The sequence below is a fragment of the Hemitrygon akajei genome, chromosome 23 (assembly GCF_048418815.1).
Source record: "Hemitrygon akajei chromosome 23, sHemAka1.3, whole genome shotgun sequence".
NCBI classification, from domain to species: Eukaryota; Metazoa; Chordata; class Chondrichthyes; order Myliobatiformes; family Dasyatidae; genus Hemitrygon; species Hemitrygon akajei.
The window spans coordinates 8,351,868-8,377,568 of record NC_133146.1 but is presented as its reverse complement, the minus strand read 5'-3'; the positions used below and the strand labels follow the sequence as shown (position 1 = coordinate 8,377,568).

Below are 25,701 nucleotides of genomic sequence, written 5' to 3'. Positions count from 1 at the left end.
CCAGAAGACCTGCATTTAGTGTCAGTAACACCAAAGAAGGAGTCTTGGCCCGCAACGTCGATTGTGCTTCTTCCTACAGATGCTGCCTGGCCTGCTGCGTTCCACCAGCATTTAGTGTCAGTAACACCAAAGAACTGATTGTGGATTTCAGAAAGTAAAGACAAGAGAATAGATACCAGTCTTCATAGATGGATCAGAAGTGGAAAGAATGAGTAATTTCAAGTTTCTGTGTGACAACATCTCTTGAGGAACTATCCTGGGACCAATGTATCAATGCATTTACAAAGAAGACACAATTGCAGCAACATTTCATCAGGAGTTTGAGCAGAGTTTGTTTATCACCAAAGGCACTCGCAAATTTCTACAAATTTGGAGAGCATTTTTCTAGCTGGCTGCACCACCGTCTGGTATGGGGGGCAGGGGTTGGGGTGGAGGGAGGCACTACCGAACAGGATTGAAAGAAGCTGCAGAAATTGTGAACCCAGTCAGCTCCATCACAGGCCCTCTCCTCCATAGCATCCAGGACATCTTCAAAGTGCAAAGCCTCAAAAAGGTGGCATCTATCATTAAGGACCTCTATCACACAGGATATGCCCTCTTCTCATTGGTACCACCAGGAAGGAGGTACAAAAGCCTGAAGACACACAACTCACTATTTCAGGAACAGCTTAATCCGATTCTGAGAAAGAATCAGAGGAAAACAGTGGATAGCAATTACAACATTTTCAAGAATGCAGTACAGGAGCTGATCCAAATTTTAAATTTTGAGAGCTTTGGCAAAAGGTTTCAAGCAAAATAATTCACTGATGCGAACTCAAAATCAAACAACAGTAAATTTTAAAAATATGTAGATGCTGGAGACCTCAAATAAAAACAAAATGCTGGAAACGCTCAGCAATTCGGACATAACTGTGAAAAGAGAAATAAAATAACATTTCAAATCACAAACCCTTTGTTCAAAATTGAAAATTCTAATTTGTAGTGCAGAGTTAGCACTAGGAAATCTTAAAGACAAAGTGGAAGTAACACTGGGGATAAAGAAAACCTTAATCTTGTTAAAGACATTTGAACAACTACAGTGAGTTCTGAATTCAAGTTCACTCGCACTGAACACCAATGATGATAAGCATCAGAAACAATATTTGTACATCCATACCTGCAAGAAAGCAACTGTTCCAAAGGGGGTACGCACAGGTTGCAGCTGTGGGTCCTCTGTCAGTAACATGTGTTGGATGCGAGATTCACTGTTGTCCAATGGGCTGTGCCAAGAGACATGGTCACCACTGCATAATGTGTTTTCTGTTTAGTGACAAGAAAATCAAGAGAGTTCATTATATTTGATCAACTATTGCTATCGGTTTCAAGGTTACAGATTTGCAGAATACACAATTCTTGAATGCAGAAAACTAATCATTTAACTCCAGTAACAAACTCAGAATCAGGTTCAATAACACCGGCATATTTCACATTCAAGATCAGTTTGTCCATTCAATCGTACACATGCATACCAGCAATGAAACGACGTTTTTACAGACCAAGGTGCACAATGCATATAGTTAACTCACACACATAACACAAAGTAATACTACCACTAGTAAAGTAATGAATAATAAGGTGCTTTTGCGACAAGTTAAAAAGTAAACAATATAACGCTACTGGCACTTCATGCGTGATGAGACCTGGGTGGTAAAATTTGTTGTTTTGTGGCAGCAGTACATTATATCAAAACTACATTACAATAAGAAATCTATTTTAAAAGATTAAAATCAAATTAGTGCAAAAAGAGCAAAAAAACCTATGTAATGAGATAATGTACATGGGCTTATCATCCATTCAAAAATCCAATGGCAGAAGGGAAGAAGCTGTTCCTAAAATACTAAGTGCATGTCTTCAGGTTCTTGGGCCACCTCCTTGATGGTAACAAGAAGAGTCCTGGGTGATGAGGGTGCTTAATGATGGATACTGCCTTTTTGAGGCCTTTTGAAAAATGTCCCTGATACTGGGGAGGTTAGTGTCCATGATGGAGCTGTCTCAGTTTACAACTTTCTGCAGCTTTTTCCCAATCCAATTTTTGGTGCCGTACCAAGTCTCTTCAAACTCCTGATGAAATACAGCCACAGTCATGCCTTCTTTGTAATTGCATCAATATATTGGGATCAGGATAGAGCTTCAGAAATGCTGGAACATGAAACTGCACACTCTTTCCACTGCCGATACCTTGAGGACTAATGAGTGTTACTACAACTTCCCCTTTGCAAAGTCCATATCAGTTCCCTGGTCTTACTGATGCTGAGTTCAAGGTTTTCACTATGACACTAGCTGACCTGTAGGCCTCCACATCACCATCTGAAGTTCTGCCAATAGTTGTCATCAGCAAATTTAAAGATGGTTTTAGAGCTGTGCCTAGCCACACAGTCATGGGTGTAGAGAGAGTGGAAGAGTGGGTTAAGCACTCATCCTTGAGGTGCACGTGCTGACTATCAGTGAAGAGATGTTATTTCCGATCCACACCGACTGTGGTCTAGCAGTGAGGAAATTAAGGATACAGTTAGAGGCCCAAGTTTTGGAGCTTGTTGGTTAATACTGAGGGTTTGATGAAGATGATGTTGAATGCTGAGCTATAAAACAATTAACAGCAGCTTGATGTAGGCATTGCTGTAGTCCACAAGATCCAAGCCCAAGTGGACGGCTAGTGAGATTATATATGCTGTAGACCTGTTGTGGCAATAGGCAAATTGCAGCAGGTCCAGGTTCCTGCTTAGGCAGGAGTTGATTCTGGCCATGACCAACCTCTCAAAACACTTTAGCACAGTAAATGTGAGTGCCACCAGACAATCGTTGTTGAGGAGGCTCACCCAGTCTTCTTGGATGGACACTGATATGACTGCCCATTCATAAAGTCAAAAAGAGACTGCAGATGCTGGAATATGAAATTTAAAAAACTCTATAAGAACACATTGAGTCAAGCATTTGTGGAGGGATCCTGATACAGGGTCTCAACCCGAAATGTCAACTTGCAATTTATGCCTCCACAGATGCTGCCTGAACAATTCATCCACTGCTGTCTTTAGAAGGCATATTATTAACAGTCAGCTAATGACACGAATATGAACACAATGCTGGTGCCAACCTCTTTTTAAATAATTAGAGCCCATCAACCCTTTATAGATTATTAACTCTCTGAACTTGTGGTCAATCATTTTCTTTAACAAGATTTCAGTAATGTTCCAACTGATATCTGATAGAAAGGCTCAAATACCACTGACAAGAGGTAAATGAAGGGATTGCATGTACAACGTATAACACTGGCAATTTTCCAGGCAAAAAGGGATCATTTCTTACACTGCAAATTAATGCATCTGTATTTTTCTCATCTACATATTTTCTGGCATAGAAATAACATACTAGATATTTTAAAAGAGCCATTGTTTTCTTCATAATGGATTTATTATGAAGAAATAATAAAGTTGATCCCCCTTGACTCATTTTTAGATTCATCTGTACCACATTTTTCTCAAGAATACTTATTTAGCAGGCTTGCCATTTCCTTATTATGCATTAGAGTATTACTGACATCTATTTTTAAAGGCCCACATTGTTCTTCCCACTCTCAAGATAGCTGCAAAGCTCTTTTGTATCACTTTGTGCTTCTTATTAATTCTAGTATACTCTGGCTGTTTATAACTTCACAAGTAGAAAGGATTCCTACCCTTCCTTATCCTCTATTAAGTTCTTATACAAAAATGTATATTATATAAGAACAGGAATTCAAATACCTTTGTCAGTACCCCCCAGTTGATATGCAAAGTATGCCAAACTCTTCTTTATAATTAATCAAATATGTTTAGTCTGGGAATGACCTTTAATGTTTTTACATAACCGATTTCACTGGCAGCAACTGTACATGATCTTAATGCAATTCTCAATTCTGCTTGAGGGATGTGAATGATTGCCATGCCAGAGCCAATATTGAGGAAGAACATTGACTAACGCTTCAAGTTTACCAGTGCTCAGTTTAAAGAAACTTGCAGTCATTCAGGATCAAGTACCAGGCAAAGAATGCTAGAAAGTAATCTAAATCATAAAGCATGTACCGACTGAAACAGGATTTTTTAATTGAAGACCAAAGAATAATTGAAATAAGCTCTTTAATCAACTGATAATCATCTCATGGGGTGACCTTCCATGCATACCTCAGGTAAACATATGGAAGGCAAAGGTGCTGTCCCTCAATTGTTCCAGGCGATAACGGTACGATCAACAACAAATCCAAGCCCACTGCTGGTATTGTATAACAAATCATTGATAGCCCAGTGATTCCATTATAGTCACAGAACTCCATATTTATTTGGAATACATTATGGAAGGGAAAGAGAAGGCAAGAACAGGTGGAAGTGACATGGTTATCTAACAGCAATATCATTCTGATTTGTTTCAAGGATTCCTTCCTGTAAAATTTAAATTTGCAGAAAATATCATGCATTGAGAGCTGCCAGATGGTTATGATTATTTTCTAGAAAGCAATTAGTCTGCACCTTACTAGAAACAGTGGTCACTGCTAACTTAGTGTTTAATGGCCCACATTATTCTGCTAACTTATTGCTTAGTTCAACTAGCCTCTGTTGGATATGCATGAATCTACCCAACTGATATGGAGAATATCTTTAAAAGGTAGAAGCTGGCAGGAGGGAAAGTAAAATGAATAATTACATTGAAGTTTATAAAACAAACTGAGGGCAGATCAGGTTGCTGCTGTATACATCTTTCTATAACAAAATATATTAAACTACTATTTGTTTTACTTAGTAACTGTTGCTTAATGACTTGCCATTCAACTGCTAAATACCTGATTAAATCCATGTTCACCTATAACATATTTGCATGCACAATTTTAAACTGTGATTTATAAAAAAAAATTTATTGCAAGAGTTTGAGGACAATCGGAAGGGTTGAAATTTTTAATTCACTTTGATCTGAACTGGGCCTGTCAGAAGACAAATTGGTAAACAAGTAATCCACCATTTACCCCTGGACTTAGATTGGAGATAAAACTATATAATCAGAGAATTTATGAAACTGACATGAATACTCAAGATAATAATCCAAAACTAAAAATATACAAACTGAAAAACAATGTAAACAATAATGTTTGTTCGTGGCTCCCATTTTTCTGGCAGAACATTATGTCAAATTTTAATTTCATCGTACAATGATTGACCCTGTAAATGAACTTTTACCATGGTCTTTCTTGTAAGGAAATCACATAACAGATGTTTTCTAAAATTAAGCCAGTAATTTAAAAACTTTTTTATGAATGTTTTTGTTCCAGTATTCATATTGACCAGCAAACAGTTATAAATAATAGATGGTAAATAATTCATGGTTAAACACACACTGTGAAGGGTCTCATCAAACACCTTTAAGGTTGATTCCTCCAGCACTGAACATTGCACTGGAATTATAGACTAGCTTTTGACCTGATGTCTCCAGAGTGGGATATGAAAAACAGTTCATTCATTGTAATGTATTAATTTTCAAACTTAGCATTTAACAATAAATAAGCCAAGAGTGTAAAAAAAGTGAAATAAGCTGATGAAAAATAGAATAATTTGTAAAATTTAGATAGCACAGATGATTTCTAAAATATGACATCTAATAGCAGTGTCATGGTTAATGTGCAATTAATTTCAGTCCATAAATTAAAATTTCTTCAGAGCAATATAGAAGTTATTGATCTTCCCAACTCTGACTCTACAGCCAGTGGTCATGAATTGCTCCAAATTTTAATAGTTTAACCTAATGCCATTAAGAATTTTCCCAACTGGGTTTATAGATTATAGTAAGAGACTATATTATAAACTGTGGAAGCTGAATTTTGGCATTTAATTTGAATTGATTAAAACAAGCATAATTGGGAAAGGTTTTGAGTTAATCTTGAGTTAACCCTGATATGCATGTACTATACAAATAAATTCCAAATTACTGGCTACTCTCCTGCTGTACTTTGTTAAAAAGTTAAGCACATTGTTTAGAAAATTAGAAATCTGGTATGTGCTACAATTAATCTTTGATTATAACATCTATTTCATTAACAAAGGCATTGCCTTCAATGAACAAATAACCTACAATGAATTAGAAAAGTAGCACTGATTTTAAATATTTATACAAGTTTCAATTATTTTAATTACAGCCAAACAAAATAGGATTCCTCCTGGATCAAGGTGCAAAATGCAGCACCAAGAGTCATACACAAGGCACATAAAAATGCAGTAAACATACAGTCACACAAAATAAATAATATAGCCAAAGTATTTGAGAGCCATATCCTGCAGATTGACTGTGCATGGATGATTTTGGAAAGAATTCATCCTCAGCAGTCAGCAGACAAGCACACACAATCCACCTTGCCATCCACTGAGTGAACATTAGAGGGCAGCATCGACAGGAAGAATAGCCCTCAGTTCAGCATGGGTGTCGCACCACAGTGTCTCTGGTGTCTCCTCTCCTGTGGCTGCAACAGGCAAGCCAGACTGTAAACATTTCAAAGTACCAGCTCTCTAATCCAAAAGGTATACAGAATTTGTATTACTTAAATCCCAAAAGATAATGAGCAGTGTTTCATGTTACGGTCCAATCTCTCAAGAGATCTATACAACAAAGTTTGGAGAATGTTTTCTTGTTATACTTGCACCTTGCCATTCAAGAGGTTTCAGAGCTCCACAGAAAATCTGTTGCCAGTCTGCTTGTAACCCATTACCATTCGTGCTCAGTTAAAGCAAATGAACAAATTTACATCTGTATCCATGAAACTAAAGTTTCATAACCTGGGAATTGGAGCTATAGTCTCATGCAAGTTTAAAATTGTATAGGACCACAGTTCACATTCACCAGATTACTAAAAATCTTAAACCAGGCATTCGATTTTAATTTCTTCACATTAGCAAAATTCTTATATTTTAATTCTATTTTTATGCATCATTTTAAATCATTCAAATTATAGCTGCACAGATAATTTGAACAAAATAATGGCTGTACACAAGGAAATTTTAAAAGTTTATTTTTAAAAACATGAACAATTTCATTTTATTAATCTCTAATATTGCTGGCACTCTACAAACTATTGGTGGTCAATGCATTTAAAATAAGTTAATTAGAATCTAGAAACAGGAAAAATAAACAGAAACATCAGATTGCATACATCAAATAATAAATTATTCAAGGTATTAGAGGTAGCTGGGCTCAATAAATCCTTCCTCACCATCAGCCACTCAAAAACTGAAGATTAACAAATTGAATCGTACCTAACTAAAAACACACCATGAAGTTATAGAATTGTTAATGATTAATGAATCTTATAGAATAATGGTATACCCCATCAAAAACAACCCATGTCTGGCAACTTAGTTAAAATGTAAATAAATGGAAGGAGTTTATCCCGCACTGACTATACAGCATTTGAATGTTACTATTCTTCACTTCAGAAGACAATTGGGTTAGGAGGTCAAGTCAGTCCTAAGGCTAAACCAAGCCTCAAGCACCTTAGTTATCATCCTTGTATGGTTGTCAGCTTGAAACCTAACCAACCTTTGTAGCTGGTGTCCAACTTGTTCTAGATTTCCACTTTTCAATTCATCTATCCACAACAGCTTGCAGAAAGGCTCTGATAAGAGATGCAGAGGTTCTTGTTGCCTGTCTTTTTCTATCTCAGTACTGTATCAACTTATGATTTGATATTTCAATGATTCATTTGTTCTGAGTGCAGTATTTGTAGAAGTCTCGTGAAACTATTTTAAAGTTCTCAATCCATTCTTCTAGTAACTTGGCAGTGTCCAGTACAGCCAGAAGAGAAACCAAAAACACAACAACAGCACATAACAGGTAGCTTCATTTTCACTCGCATTTTGCTGCAAATTCAGATTTCCCCTCAGTGTCAGTAAATCAAAAGAACTGGCCATTGACTTCAGAAAGGGGGGGTGGTACACATACTCCTGTCTACAGCAATAGTGATAAGATTGACAACTTTAAGTTCCTAGGTGTGAACATCACCTATCGTCTGTCCTGGTCCAACCATGTAATGTCAAAGCCAATAGGTGTAAAATTGGCTTTCAATACTCTAAAGTCACGAAGCATCAGAAGATCAAATACAAAGAACTGAAGGAATATCTTGTTCTCCATCTCAAGTTCCTGAAAAAGATGTGAATATAATTCACTCATTCCTGCTCTGTATTCAGAAGTGCCTGAAGACACCACTAAAAAATGCAACAGCTATATCTTCTTGCCAAAATTAAGTCACACTGTTTTTAAAATTCACCTAATTCTTCCTCATCCAGCAAGAAATGATGAGCACAAGAGGAAGACAAACAGTAATTGCTTTGGAGACACATACTTGGCAGGCTCTGGTGAGTCAACAAGCAGTTTATGATGAAAATACCACAAACAACACGATATGACACAGGAGGTAGCAAGACAGCGTGAACTACCTGTAGAATGCAAATGTCTTAAGAACTGAAGATTAAACTCAAAAATAGATTGCCATGGGATGGTTATGCTCCTCAAAGTCAGATCTGCATTTAGGTTAAACCATTTTGCAACTCGAATTTTCTACCAGCCTATAATCAACGTCTCCTTTCAAAATTAGAGGTTCTTAATCAAATTGATTGTCTTTGCTAATCAGAATAAAAACTGTCAAGATTACTTTAAATTAAAACAATTATAAAAATTAAAACAATAATCAAGTACATTAAAGTAAAAAGTTGCTCTTTTGCCAGGAATGCCAGCATGATTTGTCACTGCAATGGGCTCAGTCACAGAGCAGAGTAATGGATTTTGCTTTGGCCCAAAATATTTACAAAGCTCAAGTATTTAATGACCGGAAAATTCTAAGCATACAATCATTTCTCATGTACCATTACTTTCTCTCACGTGGAACACCCCAAAACATCAGTTCCCCAAATCAACAAAATTTATTTCAATTACCATTTCAGAGCACAACAATGCCATCTGACATTCTGGTGCAATTCTGTTCATGTGCTCTATTGTCAGATGTGGAATCTTTTTGGATATGAAATCAAAACATAATCCTAGCCAATATTTAACTCTCAATTAAAAACAACAGGAACATAAACATATGCCAGAAATCAGATAAGAGGTAAAGAGCTGTGAAGTTGATTGGTGAAAGAGATACAGGGCTGGAGAAGGGGGAATCTGATACGAGAGGACAGAAGGCCTTGGAAGAAAGCAACAGGGGGAGGAGCGTCAGAGGAAGGTGATGGCAGATACGGAGATAAGCTGAGAGATGGAAATGAGAATGGGGAACGGTGAAGGAGGGAGGGGGCAATTACCGGAATATCAAGAAATCGATGTTCACCCTATCAGGTTGGAGGCTGCCCAGACGCAATACGAGATGTTGTTCCTTCAACCCGAGTGTGACTTCACTGCGACAGTAGAGATGGCCATGGATGGGCATGTTGGAATAAGAATGGGAAGTGGTATTAAAATGGTTGGCCAGTGGGAGATTCCACTTTTTCTGGTAGATGGGAGTGTAGGTGCTTGGTGAAGCAGTCTCCCCATCTACATCGGGTCTTACTGACATACAGGAGGCCACACTGGGAGCACAGGTTACAGTAGATGACCCCAACAGACTCGTAGGTGAAGTGTCACCTCACCTGGAAGGACCATTTACGGTCCAGAATGTTAGCGAGGGAGGTGGTGTAGGGGCATGTGTAGTACTTGTTCCGCTTGCAAGGATAAGTGTCTTGAGGAAGATCTGTGGGGAGGGAAAGTAGACAAGGGAGTCACGTAGGGAGCATTCCCTGCAGAAAGCAGTAAGTTGGGAGAGGGGGAAGAAAGATGTGCTTGGTGGAGGGATTCCATTGGAGATGGTGGTAATGAGGAGAATTATGTGCTGGATGCAGAGGGTGGTAAGTGAGGACAAGAGGAACCCTAACCCTGGTAGGATGACGGGAGGATGGGGTGGTCAGACATGTGTGAAATGGAAGAGATGCGGTTGACTGCAGCATTGATGGTGGTGGAAGGGAAGCTCCTTCCTTTGAAAAAGGAAGACATATCCTTCATTCTAGAATGAAAAGCCTCATCCTGACAACAGATGCAGTAGAGATGGAGGAACTGAGAAGGGGATGGCATTTTTACAAGTAACAGGGTGGGAAGAGGCATAGTCCAGAAAGATGTGAGAATCAGTGGGTTGATAAGAGATACCAGTAAACAAGCTGTCTCCAGAGATAGAGACAGTGAGATTGAGAAAGGGGAGGGAGGTGTTGGAAATGGAGCAGGTAAATGTAAAGGCAGGAATATGGAGGTAAAGTTGAAGTCGATGAGCTCGGCATGGGTGTAAGAAGCAGCACCAACACAATCATCAATATATTGTAGGAAAAGTTGCAGTGATACCGGTGGAGGTTTGGAACATAGACTGTTCCACGTAGCCAACAAACAGACAGGATTAGCTGGGACCCATGCGAGTGCCCATGGCTACACCTTTTTGTGAGAAGTGGGAAGAGCCAAAGGAGAAATTATTGCACAATGACAAGTACCATTAAGCAGAGGAGATTGGTGGTGGAGGGAACTGGCTGGGTCTGGTGTCCAGAAAAAACCCCCAGAACTTTGAGGTCTTCCTGGTGGGGGATGGAAGTGTATAGGGACTGGACATCCATAGTAAAAAATGAGATAATGAGGGCCAGGGAGCCTAAAATCATTGAAAAGATCAGAGAACATGAAGTGTTACGGATGTAGGTAGGAAGGGACTGAACCAGGAGGGATAGAACAGAGTCAAGGTATTCAGATACAAGTTCAGTGGGGCAGAAACAATGAGTTTACCTGGACAGGCAGGTTTGTGGATCTTGGTAGGAGGTAGAAATGGGAGGTGCAGGGCGAGGAAACCATGAGGTTGGCAGTAGTGGATGGGAGATCCCCAGAGTCAATAAGGTCAGTGATGGTGTGTGAGACAATGGCCTAGTGCTCATTGTGGGGTCCTGTTCAAGAAACAATAGGTGGTGTCTGAGAGTTTCTGCCCAGCCTCACCAAGGTGGAGGTCAGTACACCAGACGACTACAGGAAACCCCCCTTATATGCGGGTTTGATGGTAAGATCAGGATTAGGGCGGAGAGACTGGAGGGCAGTGCACTCGGAAGGAGTGAGATTGGATTTGATAAGAGGAGTGGTTAAGTCGACATGGTTGATGTCCCGTCAGCAATTGGCAATGAAAAGATCCAGAGCAGGATGTCCAAGAAGAGGAGGAGGTTTGAGGACAGGAGAAGGTGTCATTGGTACAAAGTGGAGAGTCCTTGCTAAAGAAGCAGGTGGTGGCAGAAGAGCTCAGTATAATGATAGGGGCAGAACTCACTGAGGCGTGGGCGCAGGGAGTCAAGTGCGAGATTCTTACCGAGGACAGAGTGTTCTGTTTCAGAGAGGGTATGGTGAAGGTCAGTACAGGTGAGAGCTGGGATTGGGGGGGGGGGGGGGGGGGGGGGGGGGGTTGTAGCAATGAAAAAAATCCAAAACAGGCAGAAGACCAGAGCAGGGTGTCCAGAAAGAAGAGGAGGACTGAATATGGGAGAAGGGGGTCATCGGTGTGGGGTGGAGAGTTCGAGTTCGAGTAGCAATGATTTTTGTCACTGATTGTTGGCAATGCAGACTTTTGCTCACTGCAGTTTCAAGTATTCATGCTTAAAGATGCCTGAAACAGCCAGGAGTGAAAATGAAAATTTAACAACTTCAACACGTTAGGTACTATGAAGAATTTGAAGGAATCAACAATCTTAAATGTTACAAATGAAAATTAATGTTTAGAAGGCAATCATTGAAAACATTGTATGAAGGCAGTCTGTTATCTGCACTAGGTGCCCGCACTGATTTTGGTCATTTACAGTCAAAATAACATGTCAGAGTACACTGGATGAATTCCTCCATTGATAATTATTAGGAACTAATACAGCTTTAAGTTCTTAGTAGTATTGATGGTATTCTAATTTGTTCTGTATTTTATTTAAATGCATAATTTGTTGCTCAGTTTGTCTTTTTTTTAAAAAAACACTTTTAAAAAAAAACTATTTCCAATAAACTTCAGCTATTTGGGCAGCCAGTTAATCGGGCCAAAATGGTCCTGATATGTCCTGTTAACTGGAATCCACTGCACTTATATATTTAAAAAATCAACAGGAAAAGTTCTGCATTTGAGAACCAGAGAAGCACTAGGATCTCCACTACATTACTCCACAGGAATTCAGCTCCAAATCTGCTGTACTGTACTACATGTTCTCCAATGCTGTAGAAAATTTCTTCTTTTGTAGGAAGACTTTACATTCTTTCTACATTGACCATCTGTAAATACAATAATTATGGAAGTTTACCTGACTGAAAAACGTATCTGGCCAAACCCTGCATCAATTCAGCTGGCCATGTCGGAGGTGCAGTTTCTCCAGTTTCTCGTTTTAACCGGAAAGTCAATTCAAACCCAAAGCCACTTGGTCCTTCCACTCCTGTAAATCTGGACAACAAAAGATGCCTTAATTATTTTTATTTGCATGAAGACATTTTAAATTTGATGATGTCTTAATTTTCAAAAATTGTCAAATGCAAGCTTGATGACTGCTCATTATAATAATGTTACAGAGTGAATTGTGATATTTTATCCACTCCATGATCCACAGACACACCCATGTCCACTCAACCAACACAGGTTGAGTGGTAAACATTGGCACACTCATCACTTGGTTCTAACACCAAACTATACACACAAAGCCCAATGTTAGGATTGGGAGAAAAGGTCAGTTTAATTTTTTAAAATTTACTTGATGTACTTTGTTTCTGTGCAATTAACATTGCTTTTATTTAGAAAAATCAACATTTTTTAGGTCTAAACAATGACATTAAAATATTTCAAAGCCCTGGCTAGTTTGACTAGAGGTTAAAGACTAGGCCTTGCCAGAGCACAACTTCAGGGACACACTGTCTGAGGCCCACTGACCAAAGTAGTCCTACGATGCTTGCTGGGTGCAACAAGTCAGCAGAATTGTCTTCCACATCCCAGGTGTGTTTAGAGAAAGGAAATGGGATCATGGTTATGTTTGGCTGAATTTAATTTTGACATCCACAAAATTACATTCACCAACTTTTGAAAATTAAGATATGTCAACCAAATGAAATCATCTATAAATTTAAAGTAAAAATACTGACACCAGAGATACACGAGACATTATCTATGCAAGGCGTGTTTCACAAGCTTAAGTAACACATCAGTGGCAAGACATTCTAAAATTAATAGCAGAAATTGGAAAGCAATGGTACTCATTACAATCATTTTCTTCTTAACAAATGGGAACAAGTAATATTCTAGTTAAGTAATACTGCAACATTTGATCATTATTCTGAAATTCAATTAATATGGTGCCCACATTAATAAATTGCCCCCAAAATACAGTCAGCCTGATAGCATGCAATACAATTTGCTCTAAAAACTGTACATGATGTAAAACAGCTGGAAGGCAACAGGAAACATGATTAGATATTCACATTGATTGCAATTTTCAAGTTTGGTGACTCCAAAACTAACTGAAGGAAATGCACAGGAGCCCAGAAGAAATGGTGCGCTGAGGTTTCTCTTTAGTGAGGCACATATTTATGACATGGTGGCGTAATGATGTATGCCATTCACATACCTCTTAATATATCCCGTAATGAATTAGGTGAACAATGAATGCTTAATCAAGCTACTCAAATATTACCAAAATATTAAATACACAGCACTCCTCCCTGCTTAGCTATAAACTCCAACTCAATATAGAATGCATCTCAAAAACACGGTAAATAGTGCTTTCCAGTCAACTTATATACACAGTATACTATATAATACAACTACTCTGTAAACATCCACAGCTAGTAACTATTAAAATTGTCCCATTCAGGCTGAAAGACTTAATTGCTGTAGAGAATTTCTTACTCTTGTGGGATAATGTTTTTCCTGACAAGGGGGAAATCAGCCTGCTTGGCAGGTGAGACCCAAGGCTATGAATCAATCGCAAGTTCTGAAGACTCCTCCATGGTGGTTGCAAGGAGTCGAATCTGGCAGCTCTGGCTACCTTTAACACTGACTTTGCTCTCCTCAACTGATCAATGTGTCATCTCCAGATGACATCAGACAATCGCCATTGTAAGAGAATGGTCCAGTTCTAGAAAAAACAGAAAAACTACAACACAATGCAGGCCCTTCAGCCCACAATGCTGTGCCAAACATGTACTTACTTTAGAAATTAAAGTAACCCATAGCCCTCTATTTTTCTAAGCTTCATGTACCTGTCCAGAAGTCTCTTAAACTCTTCCATTGGATCCACCTCCACCACCATTGCCAGCAGCCTATTCCATGCACTCAGCACTGCGTAAAAAACTTACCCCTGACATCTCCTCTGTACTTACTTCCAAGCACCTTAAAACTGTGCCCTCTCGTGATAGCCATATCAGCCCTGGGAAAAAGCCTCTGACTATCCACACAATCAATGCCTCTCATCTTACACACCTCTATTAGGTCATCTCTCATCCTCTGTTGCTCCAATGAGAAAAGGCCAAGTTCACTCAACCTATTCTCATAGGGCATGCTCCCCAATCCAGGCAACAGCCTTGTAAATTTCCTCTGCACCCTTTCTATGGTTTCCACATCCTTCCTGTAGTGTGGTGACCAGAACTGAGCACAGTACTCCATGTGAGATCTAACCAGGGTCTTATATAGCTGCAACATTACCTCCCGGCTCCTAAACTCAATCCCACAATTAATGAAGGCCAATGCACCATATGCTTTCTTAACCACAGAGTCAACCTGCACTGCAGCCTTGAGTGTCCTCTGGACTCGGACCCCAAGATCCCTCTGATCCTCCACACTGCCAAGAGTCTTACCATTAATACTATATTCTGCCATCATATTTGATCTACCAAAATGAACCACCTCACACTTATCTGGTTGAACTCCATCTGCCACTTCTCAGCCCAGTTTTGCATCCTATCAATGTCCCGCTGTAACCTCTGACAGCCCTCCACACTATCCACAACACCCCTAACCTTTGTGTCATCAGCAAATTTACTAACCCATCCCTCCACTTCCTCATCCAGGTCATTAAAAACATCACAAAGAGAAGGGTTCCTAGAACAGATCCCTGAGGCACACCACTGGTCACCGACCTTCATGCAAAATATGACCTGTCTACAACCACTCTTTGCCTTCTGTGGGCAAGCCAATTCTGGATCCACAAAGTAATGTCCCCTTGGAGCCCATGCCTCCTTACCTTCTCAATAAGCCTTGCAGGGGGTACCTTATCAAATGCCTTGCTGAAATCGATATACACATCTACTGCTCTACAAGTATCTGGGAGTACAGTTAGACGAGAAGCTAGACTGGACTGCCAACACAGATGCCTTGTGCAGGAAGGCACAGAGTCGACTGTACTTCCTTAGAAGGTTGGCGTCATTCAATGTCTGTAGTGAGATGCTGAAGATGTTCTATAGGTCAGTTGTGGAGAGCGCCCTCTTCTTCGTGGTGGCGTGTTGGGGAGGAAGCATTAAGAAGAGGGACGCCTCACGTCTTAATAAGCTGGTAAGGAAGGCGGGCTCTGTCGTGGGCAAAGTACTGGAGAGTTTAACATCGGTAGCTGAGCGAAGGGCGCTGAGTAGGCTACGGTCAATTATGGAAAACTCTGAACATCCTCTACATAGCACCATCCAGAGACAGAGAAGCAGTTTCAGCGACAGGTTACTATCGATGCAATGCTCCTCAGACAGGATGAAGAGGTCAATACTCCCCAATGCCATTAGGCTTTACAATTCAACCACCAGGACTTAAGAACTTTTTAAAAGCTATTATTAATGCTTTTTGAGATAGTGATTTAGATGCATATCATATTTTTTACTGAGTTAAGTATTGTATGTAATTAGTTTTGCTACAACAAGTGTATAGGACATTGGAAAAAAAGTTGAATTTCCCCATGGGGATGAATAAAGTATCTATCTATCTATCTATCTATCTACTTTCATCAACGTGTTTAGTCACTCCTCAAAAAAAAATACAATCAGGCTCATACGGCACGATATGCCTTTGACAAAGCTATGCTGACTATTCCTAATCATATCATACCTCTCCGAATGTTCATCAATCCTGCCTCTCAGGATCTTTTTCATCAACTTACCAACCACTGAAGTAAGACTCACTGGTCTACAATTTCCTGGGCTATCTCTACTCTCTTTCTGCAACCCTCCAATCCTCCGGAACCTTCCCCGTCCCCATTGATGATGCAAAGATCATTGTTTTGCTCAGCAATCTCCTCCCTTGCCTTCCACAGTAGCCGGTCTTCAACCTTCCAAGTTGAACATCCACTATCAAGAAATTTGTGCCCATGAATGGTTTCGCAAAATCCACAAGAATCCTCTGCCAGGGCAATGCAGGCCATTCCCAGGAATGGAGAGGTGCTGCTCATAGCATCTTCTGGATGTGTTGGTATCACGAACAGTGCAGGGCAAGCTGGTCAAAATGCTGATCTACCCCAGGCCACCAGACAACAATGTTTTCACTTTGACCACACCTAGGTGACCTGCATATTGGTCATCCAACATTTGGCTCTCAGCTTGGATGGTACAACAGCTCTTAATCCCCACACAAGGCAATTTCCATCACGGGCAAGTTCATCCCATGCTGGTTTTTTTAAAAAGAGAAATTGGAATTTCTGCTGTACTTTCTAGCCACTCTAGAGCCACCAAAAGTGTCCTTTTTTTGTAAATTTTTCAGGTATTTCCTTTTCCAAGGGTAAACGGGACACTCCATCAGCATTTCCATGATTAGTTGTCTTCTTGAATTTCACAGGTAAGCTTCACTTGATGTGGATCATAATGTGTGAGTATAGTGTCTGATGTGAAGATATGCTTTACCATTTGAAAGCCACCTCACAGTGCTTTGTCCATTGCCATTTCTTCCCAATCTAGAGTAATGAGTTGAATTACAAGGGGTAAAGCATAGTAGCCAGGTTTGACAGAAACCTATTATAGTAATTTACAAATCCCAATAAAGACTGCACTTGTGACATGTCCTTTGGCTTTGGTGCAACCACTACTGCTTGCTTGAATTTTCTTAACACACGTGTAATCTTTGTGCATCAATGTGGCTGCAATAAGTAATGCTTGCTTTAAAGAATTCACACTTGTTGCATTTGTCTTCTAATCTTTTTAACACCGTTTTGGGTTGAGATGTTCCTTGTCATTCTCACTGGTAACAATGATGTCATTCAGCTAACACTGAATGCCTGAGTAGCCTTACAGCATTTGATCCATAGCTTTCTACCAAAGGGCAGGAGTAGATACTATTCCAAAAATAAGCCTATTATAGCAATAAAATCCTTTGTGAGTAATTATGGTGAGAAACACTTTGGACTCTTCTTCTGTAGGTAGGCCTCAGCTAAGTCCACTTTACTAAAGTGTTTTCCTCCAGAAAGGTTTGCAAAGATGTCCTCTATCCCACACAGAAGGTATTGGTACTAGGTTGATGATGACCTCAATCACCACAGATCCTGACAGACCTATTCTTTTTGGCTACTGTTACCACCAGCGTTGCCCATGGGCTCCACTCAACCTTGAAAATAATTCCTTCAGCCTCTGCACAATTTAGCTCACTGGCTACTTTATCACAGATGGTATAAGGAATCAGATGGGCTTTGTAAAACTTGGCTGTGGCATTTTCATTTAGCACCATTTTACTCTTGATATGCTGGAGTTTTCTATATCATCATTGAACACTCCTGTAGCATCACCCAGTAACTTGCTTAATTCACATTCAGTTGACTATTACAGGAGATGTGGCATGCAAATGGTGGATAGATCACCAATCAAGTTGTCGGTGTTTCAGTCATTCACTGCCCCACAATACTGGTCCTCCTGTTTTTACCACATACAAGTTCAATGTGGCTTGTTGGTTGTTGCATTTCACTGTTACGGATGTCAGTCCCACAGAAGTTATTGCCTGTTCAGTATGAGTTGGACATCTGCAGGTTTTAGTTCAATATCTTTGAAATGCCGAACAAACTCATTTTGTGAAATGACTGAAACAGCCGAGCTAGTGTCCAATTCCATTTTAATTAAGTTGTTGTTAACTTCTGGTGTAAGCATATTGCTCATATTTTTTGTTTTCACATTGTAAATCTCAAAGCTACCTAGTCCTATGTCACTCATCAGATTTTCCATCAACAGCATGCAGATTACTGCTGTTTTTGAGCCTGCCACTTACTTTTTATTCTTCTCTTCCTTAAGCAGTCCATTTATTTATTTTTGTCTGCCTGACATGCTCTTGTACCTGTCCTACTGTGTTTACTTTTCTGCAAATTTTGTCTTGAAAACTGCATTGGTCTGGTGTATGCGAGCCCCTGCCACTATGGTAACAATTTGTTTGACTAGGCAGGTTTCTACTTAGATGTTGCAACTTCCATTCCCGGAATTGCTCACTTCCATTCCTAACAGTAACTCAAATGCATCTCTGGCTGCTGTTTCCATTGTTACAGCAATTCCAATTGTTCTTTTAAATGTTAGCTGTGTTTCAGTTCAGGGCAGTTTTTGAATATTTTCTTGAATGATTCCACAAACTAAACAATCTCTCAGTGCATCATTAACCCCATTACCAAACTGGATGCTTAGTTCAATCCCTTCAGTTCAACCATGTAAGCTGAAATAGACTCCCCTTCCTTTTGATTCTGCTTATGAAACCTAAATCATCCTGTAATAAACAATGGTTTTGGTTTTAAATGTTCCTGCATTACTTTCACAATATCAGCAAAGCTCACTTTGGCTGGAGCAATGAAACTTCTAAGCAAACTGTATGCTCTTCCACCAAGTAAAACTGGCACTCGTTTTTCATTGGCTATTTCATTCTCTTCAAAATACCACTCAATTTGTTCAGTATACACCACCCAGTTATGTGTCATGCAATCAAATGCATCTATCTTTCCAAAGTAGTCAGACATTCCTGATTTTTTTTTAAATTTATCGCCCAGTATTCACTGTTTACGAGTCTGTTATTGGCATTTTTAGGACCCAACTGCCTGTCTCACCTTGCAAAATATAAAAAAGTGATCACTTCAACAATTTTTTTTTAATTCTTTCATCACTACTTATGTTTTGTAACTTCCAAGCCAATTGAAAAATTATAGGAGCTCAGGAGAACATTTACTCTTTAGTAAGGCAGTGCAATGACGTACGTTATTCATATACGAACAAAAAGGGAAAAGGTGAAATGATGGCAAATGAGCCAATAATATTAAGCAGAATGTAAAAGATTTTTCAGTTATATAAGGAATAAAAAGGCAAGAGATGGTATTGGACCACTGGAAAATGATGCTGGTGAGGTAATGGGGAACAAAGAAACGGCAGATGAACAAAATAGTACTTTACTTCAGTCTTTACTGTGGAAGACACTAGCAGCATGCCAGAGATCCAGGAGTGTTAGGGAGCAGATGTGCCATTGCTATTACAAAAGGAACTACGCCAGATGGAAGAGCTTTGGAAAGGTAAGATATTGCAATTTAGTAAAAGCAGACTATTATCTAAAAGGGAAGAAAATTCAAACATCAGAGGTCCAAGGGGGATTAGGAGTCTTCATGCAAAGCTCCCAGAAGGTTAATTCACAGGTGGAATCTGTGGGAAAGAAGGCAAATGCAATGTTGGCACTTATTTCAAGGGGAATAGAAGGTAAAAGCAAGAAGATAATGCTGATAAGACACTAGTCAGGTCACACTTGAGAGTATTGTCAACAGTTTTGATCCCTTTATCTCAGAAAATGTATTATCATTGGAGAGAATCCAGTGGAGGTTCACGAGGATGACTCCAGGAATGAAGGGGTTAACATATGAGGATAGTCTGGCAGCTTTGGGCCTGTATACACTGGAATTTAGAGGGTTGAGGTGGGGGGGGGGGAGGGGAGGAGGAGGAAATCTCATTGAAACCTACCAAATGTTGACAGGACTAGATAAAGGTGGCTGTGGAGAGGATGTTTCGTCTGGTGAGGGCATCCATAATTAGAGGACACAACCTCAAAATTGAGGGGCAACCTTTTAGAAAAAGGAAGGAGGAATTTTTTTTAGCCGAAGAGTGGTGAATCTGGAATGCTCTGCCACAGACTGCGGTGAAGGCCAAGTCCGTGGGTATATTCAAAACGGGAAGTTAATAAATTCCTGATTGGTCGGGGCATCAAGGGCTATGGTAAGAGGGCAGGTGTATGGGGTTAAATGGAATCTGGGATCAGCTGTGATGAAATGGCAGAGCAGATGCAATGGGCTGATTGGCCTAATTCTGCTCCTATGTTTTATGATTCTTACTTGTAAACCATAATGTTATGTAGACAAAGAATGCTTAAACAAACAATATATTTATAGTATTACTCAAATATTACTGAAATATTAAAAAACATTACACATAGCAACATTCAAAACTTGGGTGTGAACTACTGCTGGCCAGCCGATATTTAAATACCTTTGCATGTACTCGAATTCCAACAAGATAAAAACTGAAAGGTTTTTGGTATGGAATGTCTGAAATGATGAAAAAAAAAACCCAACTACTAATTTGCAGCTGGCATTGAGAGCAAAAAGTTGCTAGACTCACTCAAATTCAGGGTGGTATGTTTTAAATTTTTTTAAAAACCAGACCAACCTGATAGTTCAGCATTTTAGCAACCATAAAATACCTCTCTCCAAGCCATCACAAACACTTAAAACTAAATTACGCACATTATCTAGAAAGTAATCTCCATTAAGTAACAAAACTTAATTTTTTCCCCAAATACAACTAATAAAAAATTTAATCCTGCACGGCTAACAAAGTCATTAATAACATTTATTTATTGTACTACAGTACAGAATAAGCCCCGTCAGCCCAAGCCACACCAGCCTGCAATCCCCAATTTAACCCTAGACTAATCACAGAACAATTTACAATGACTAATTAACCTACCAACCTGTACGCCTTTGGACTGTGGGAGGAAACAGGAGCACCCAGAGGAAATCCATGCAGTCACAGGGAGAAAGTACAAACACCTTATAGGCAGAAGGTTAATTCGCAGATGGAATCTGTGGTAAAGGTGGCACCAAACCCACATTATGGGAATCGAACCCACATCGCCTGTTCTGTAAAGCATTCTGCTAACCACTATGCTAACAGCATGGCTCACCAAGACGGTACAGTTAAGGGAATTGTTAACGTTAAATTTATTGTGACCATCATATTTATGATATTGGTACTTGTTGTAATTGTAAGTGCTGAACTGAAGCTCACTGGTTACATAAAAACAGCTCAAGATTCTTCATCAATTCTATCTACACCCAGCACACCTACCTAATATGCCATTTAATTTATATTCAAATAATTTTACAAGTTTAAAAATCTAATTTCAAATTAAGATAAACCAAACCATTGAGTTGCGCACCTTTAAGAGTCTTTACTGCTTAGTTTACTTTAATCCCGCAGCTTCTTGCAAAAGCCTCAGCACGAGCTGCGACTGAGTGTTCAACACAGACTGAGTAATCTGTGTACTCAAGTATTACTATCTGTCAATCATATGGATGGAACACCTCAAGATTTAGAAAGAATTTGAAAGGCAAAATGTAATTCTTATTTTAAAATAGGCTCGGTATGCAAAAGAACAGTTGTCTGCATTTACTGATTTTTGTTTTCACAAGTTAACATTATTTTACCTCATTTCACTAATTTCCCCCCTGCCCTTGGAAAAATTAAGCTACGTTTTTGAGCAGACTGTAATTTATCTGTCATACTAACTGCTACAACAGGTAAATATTATACTTGCCATCAGCCATGAGAGACCAAACCTTTCCCAATTCAAATACAAGGCATTGGTGTAGCATCAGAATGATACAGAATGGAAACAGTTCACCCGGCCCATCACATCAATGTTGCCTACCCAATGTTGCATACTGTAATAATCCCATCTTCTATAACTTGGTACATAACAGTCTGTACCTAGGCAAATCAAGCCAGCTCTCATATAGATACTTCTAAAATACTGCAGACATCTCTGCATCCACCATGATTATTCAAGGTAACCAATGGTCTGATAAGAAAGTTCTCCTCAAATTCCACCCCCCACACACACTTTCCACCAATGTCTCTTCAGATTCCACCACCCCCCGTTCACTCTTACCACTTAAACAGACCTAGTCTCGCCTCATTGCTGAAATGCCTATTCCACGCAACCTCATCCTGGTGAATATCTTTTCATTCTCTAGCGCTATAACAAATGTGGTGACCAGAACTGCTCAAGTTGCAGCATAACCTACCTACTGTATTCAGAGCCCAACTACTGAAGGCCAGTACACCATATGCCTGTTAAATAGATATCTGCTTGAGCTACCACTTTTCAAATCAGTGTGCAAACCCAGTAAGCTTTTATTTTCTTTATTTAGAGATAGTGTGGAATAGACCTTTCTGGCCGCTTGAGCAACGCCACCCCAGCAAAACAGATTTAATCCTAGCGTAATCATAGGACAAATTTACAACGTCCTATTAACCTGTACGTCTTTGGATTATGGGAGGAAACTAGAGCACCCGGAGATAACCCACGCATTCCATGGGGAGGATTTACAGATAACAGAATTGAACTCCAAGCTGTAATGGCATTGCACTAACTGCTATGGTACCATGGTGCCTTATTGAAATAACAACATAAAAACAAAACGGCATTTAAGCAAAGCAATAAAGTAACCAGCATACACATCCCTGTGATTCACAACTTGAGTGTAGGGTACCATGCATTAGGGTGGCCAATTTACATAATAACAATATACTAGCTTAATGTGCCATTATTCTTCTCCTCAGCAAGGGGTTGCCAAATATTACATCAGTCCCTTAACATGGCTAATGTCCTTTCCAGTTCTATCTTCGCACAAGTCAAATTTGAGGATCATTTTGATTAAAAATCAGTTCCTTAAAAAATTCATCATCAATCTAAAAACAAAATTTAGCACAACAGGTCAAGTCATTTTGGATCTGGCTCACACTGCACAGCCTGCTTATTTCTGCCCCCCAAAAAAACTTCACTGGGCTAAAGGTTGAAGGCCCATTTTGGAAAATAAAACCAATATTCAATGCCACTAGTCCACGCCAGTCTAGATCCCCAGCTGAACCCGCCCCATCTGCCTGCTTTGGACCTCTGTCTTTCTTCTTGCTACTTCCATCAGGTAGGAGATGTAGGAACCCTGAGCTAAATGCCACTAGGATCAAGAGCAGTTCTTGCCCTGTAGCCATTGGGCTCACTCCCCTTAGCATTGAACTGACTGCAGCCTGTGGACTTACTTTCAGGGACCCTGAAGCTTACTTTCAGAGTATTCTTTGTTTAATTATTTTCATTTTTGCATGATTTGTCCTCTTTTGAGCAATGGATATTTGTCAATCTTTATTATGTGGTTTTTTGTGAATTCTCTTGTACCTTTGTTTTCCATTGGGTGCCTGGAAGACGTTTAGGATATACAGACTTGGATAATAAATGTGTTTTGAACTTTGATGTCTGCCGTACCATTACACTTGCTTTGAGGTTTGAATAGCCTACAGCAGGGGTGTCAAACTCATTTTAGGTCACGGGCCAGATTGAGCAAAATGCAGCTTCATGCGGGCCGGATCAGTCGGACGCATGCGAACGCAGCTTTCGTTGCCTCCGTTTTTTCAGCCTGCTCTCATGTGTCTCAGTCTCTGCTATAACTACAAAGTGTTTCACTTTACAAATTCCGTTTCTTATGGAGAAGACTGCCGAATAAACACTAAAAACCCTGAAAACCTGGTACCTGAATAAACTCAGCATTAGCCATATCATACGCCATAGGCGCTTCGATTACTGGGGCCAGCTTTAATAATAATTAGATACTATGTCGCGGGCCAAAGATAATTCCACCGCGGGCCTTGAGTTTGACATATATGGCCTACAGGCAACATAATGTGGTGGGCCTTGAGATTTTAAACAAAAGCAACTGAGAAACTAACTTTCATATTTCCCACCCACAAAGCACAGAATTGGAATATTATTTCCTAATATCCTAGAGCCACCTTATTTCCATGTGGAATTCAACTGCAGGACGAACTGGTAAATTTGACTTATCAAAACAATCAGAAAATCCTGGACGCTCAGCGTATGCAGCCATGTCTAAGACCTTGTATGACTGAACACCGCCTCCAATAAGGTATTTTAGTTTGATTTGTTAACCTTATCAAAATTAATCCTCTTGTTTGCATGTAAAACACATGCAAATACTGTCAAGTTATTCTCCATGTGTCTTCATCTTCAAGAATGTATTGAAGAATGCCACAATACAGAACTCCTGGTTAAAATCTGTGCATACTAACCTCATTTCAACATTTATATCAATAATATCAGTTGACCAATACAAAGCTGTATAGCATAGTTCAAGCTCCTCCCAACTCTGAAGACTTCCCACTCTTCCTTGGATGATTAATAATTCCTAATTATTACAATTAGGCAACGTTATAAGAACAAAGATAGCTATTTCAAAGGTTCAACAGTTCACTTAAAAGTATACAACTCAAATTTTTCTTCTCCAGATAGCCACAAAACCAGTACAGTAGCACAAGCATCAAACCCCAAATCCCCTCTCCCCACACAAAAAAATGAAAACAGAAACAAGTACATTGACCCTCAAATCCCCCTATCCCACACACAAAATAGGTGGAAAACACAGTACATTAAAATAAAACTACAAGATTGAAAGAAAGTCTATAGTCCAAGTCCACATCCAAAACACAGAAAACCTGGGTAACATTCTCCAGGCGCAGTGGCAGGCCTTTTCCTCTGCAGCAGCACAGCGATCAAAAGGCAGTCTCCCCTCTCTGGCAGCAGAGCAACACCACCAGTAATCAAAAGGCAGTCTCTCCTCTCCGGTGGCACAGCGACCCCACGAGTGATCAAAAGGCAGGCAGCCGGTGCTCACCTTCCACATCCACCTCATCATTTCAATCTCCATCATCACTTTTGTAATGTATAGACCTATTTCTTTTAGATCAATGACCCTCCCCACTTAGTGCTACATATTGATCTATTGTCTACACATGCACATTGTTCTCTCTCTCACTGCAATGTGAATACACCAGTTAAAGCCAACTCCTGCTTGTGCGCTATTATTTAATATACAGGTAGTTGTGCAGACACAACAAATTGGAAATGAGAACAAACCTATATGTCAAAAGATATCACGAACTGCACCGACAGTTACGGCATGATTATGGAACAAAACAGCACGAGAAAGCTGTCACATGAGTACAGTAAATAGTAACAGAGAAAGACATGCTAAACTTAAAGTGAAAATAACCTGGGATGGCTTCAGTCTGGAAAGCTCACAAATTTGATATCGCTAATGAAGTCGGAGTCATATCGAGAGGGTTGAACTGTATTGTAATATGAACAACATGGAGCAGAAGAAAGCCCCACACTTCTTAGTTTAATGGCCCCAAGAACATACAGTCTCTGACATAACCTAGTAACCCCTGAAAAGCCAGCAAGCAAGGCATTCAATGAAATGGTTACAATTTTACAAAATCACTTGGCCCTAAACTGCTGGTGATAGCTGAGATATTTAGATTTTACAAAAACTAGATGAAAGATGAAAGCCTTTCTGAATACATTGCAGAACTGCACAAACTTTCTCAGTACCGTGA

At 39.6% G+C, this 25,701-nt stretch overlaps 1 protein-coding gene across 2 annotated transcripts in view; it reads right to left on the bottom strand.

Moving 5' to 3' along the window:
• The window catches only part of sufu (suppressor of fused homolog (Drosophila)), a 101,899-nt gene that overhangs the window by 46,063 nt on the left and 30,135 nt on the right, over positions 1 to 25,701 (bottom strand). For both annotated transcript variants that reach the window (XM_073026908.1, XM_073026909.1), the window contains 2 exons: positions 12,363 to 12,499; positions 1,157 to 1,299 (listed from right to left, as the gene is read on the bottom strand). In XM_073026908.1, coding sequence (XP_072883009.1) covers positions 1,157 to 1,299; positions 12,363 to 12,499 — 280 coding nt within the window. The remainder of the gene's footprint in view (positions 1 to 1,156; positions 1,300 to 12,362; positions 12,500 to 25,701) is intronic.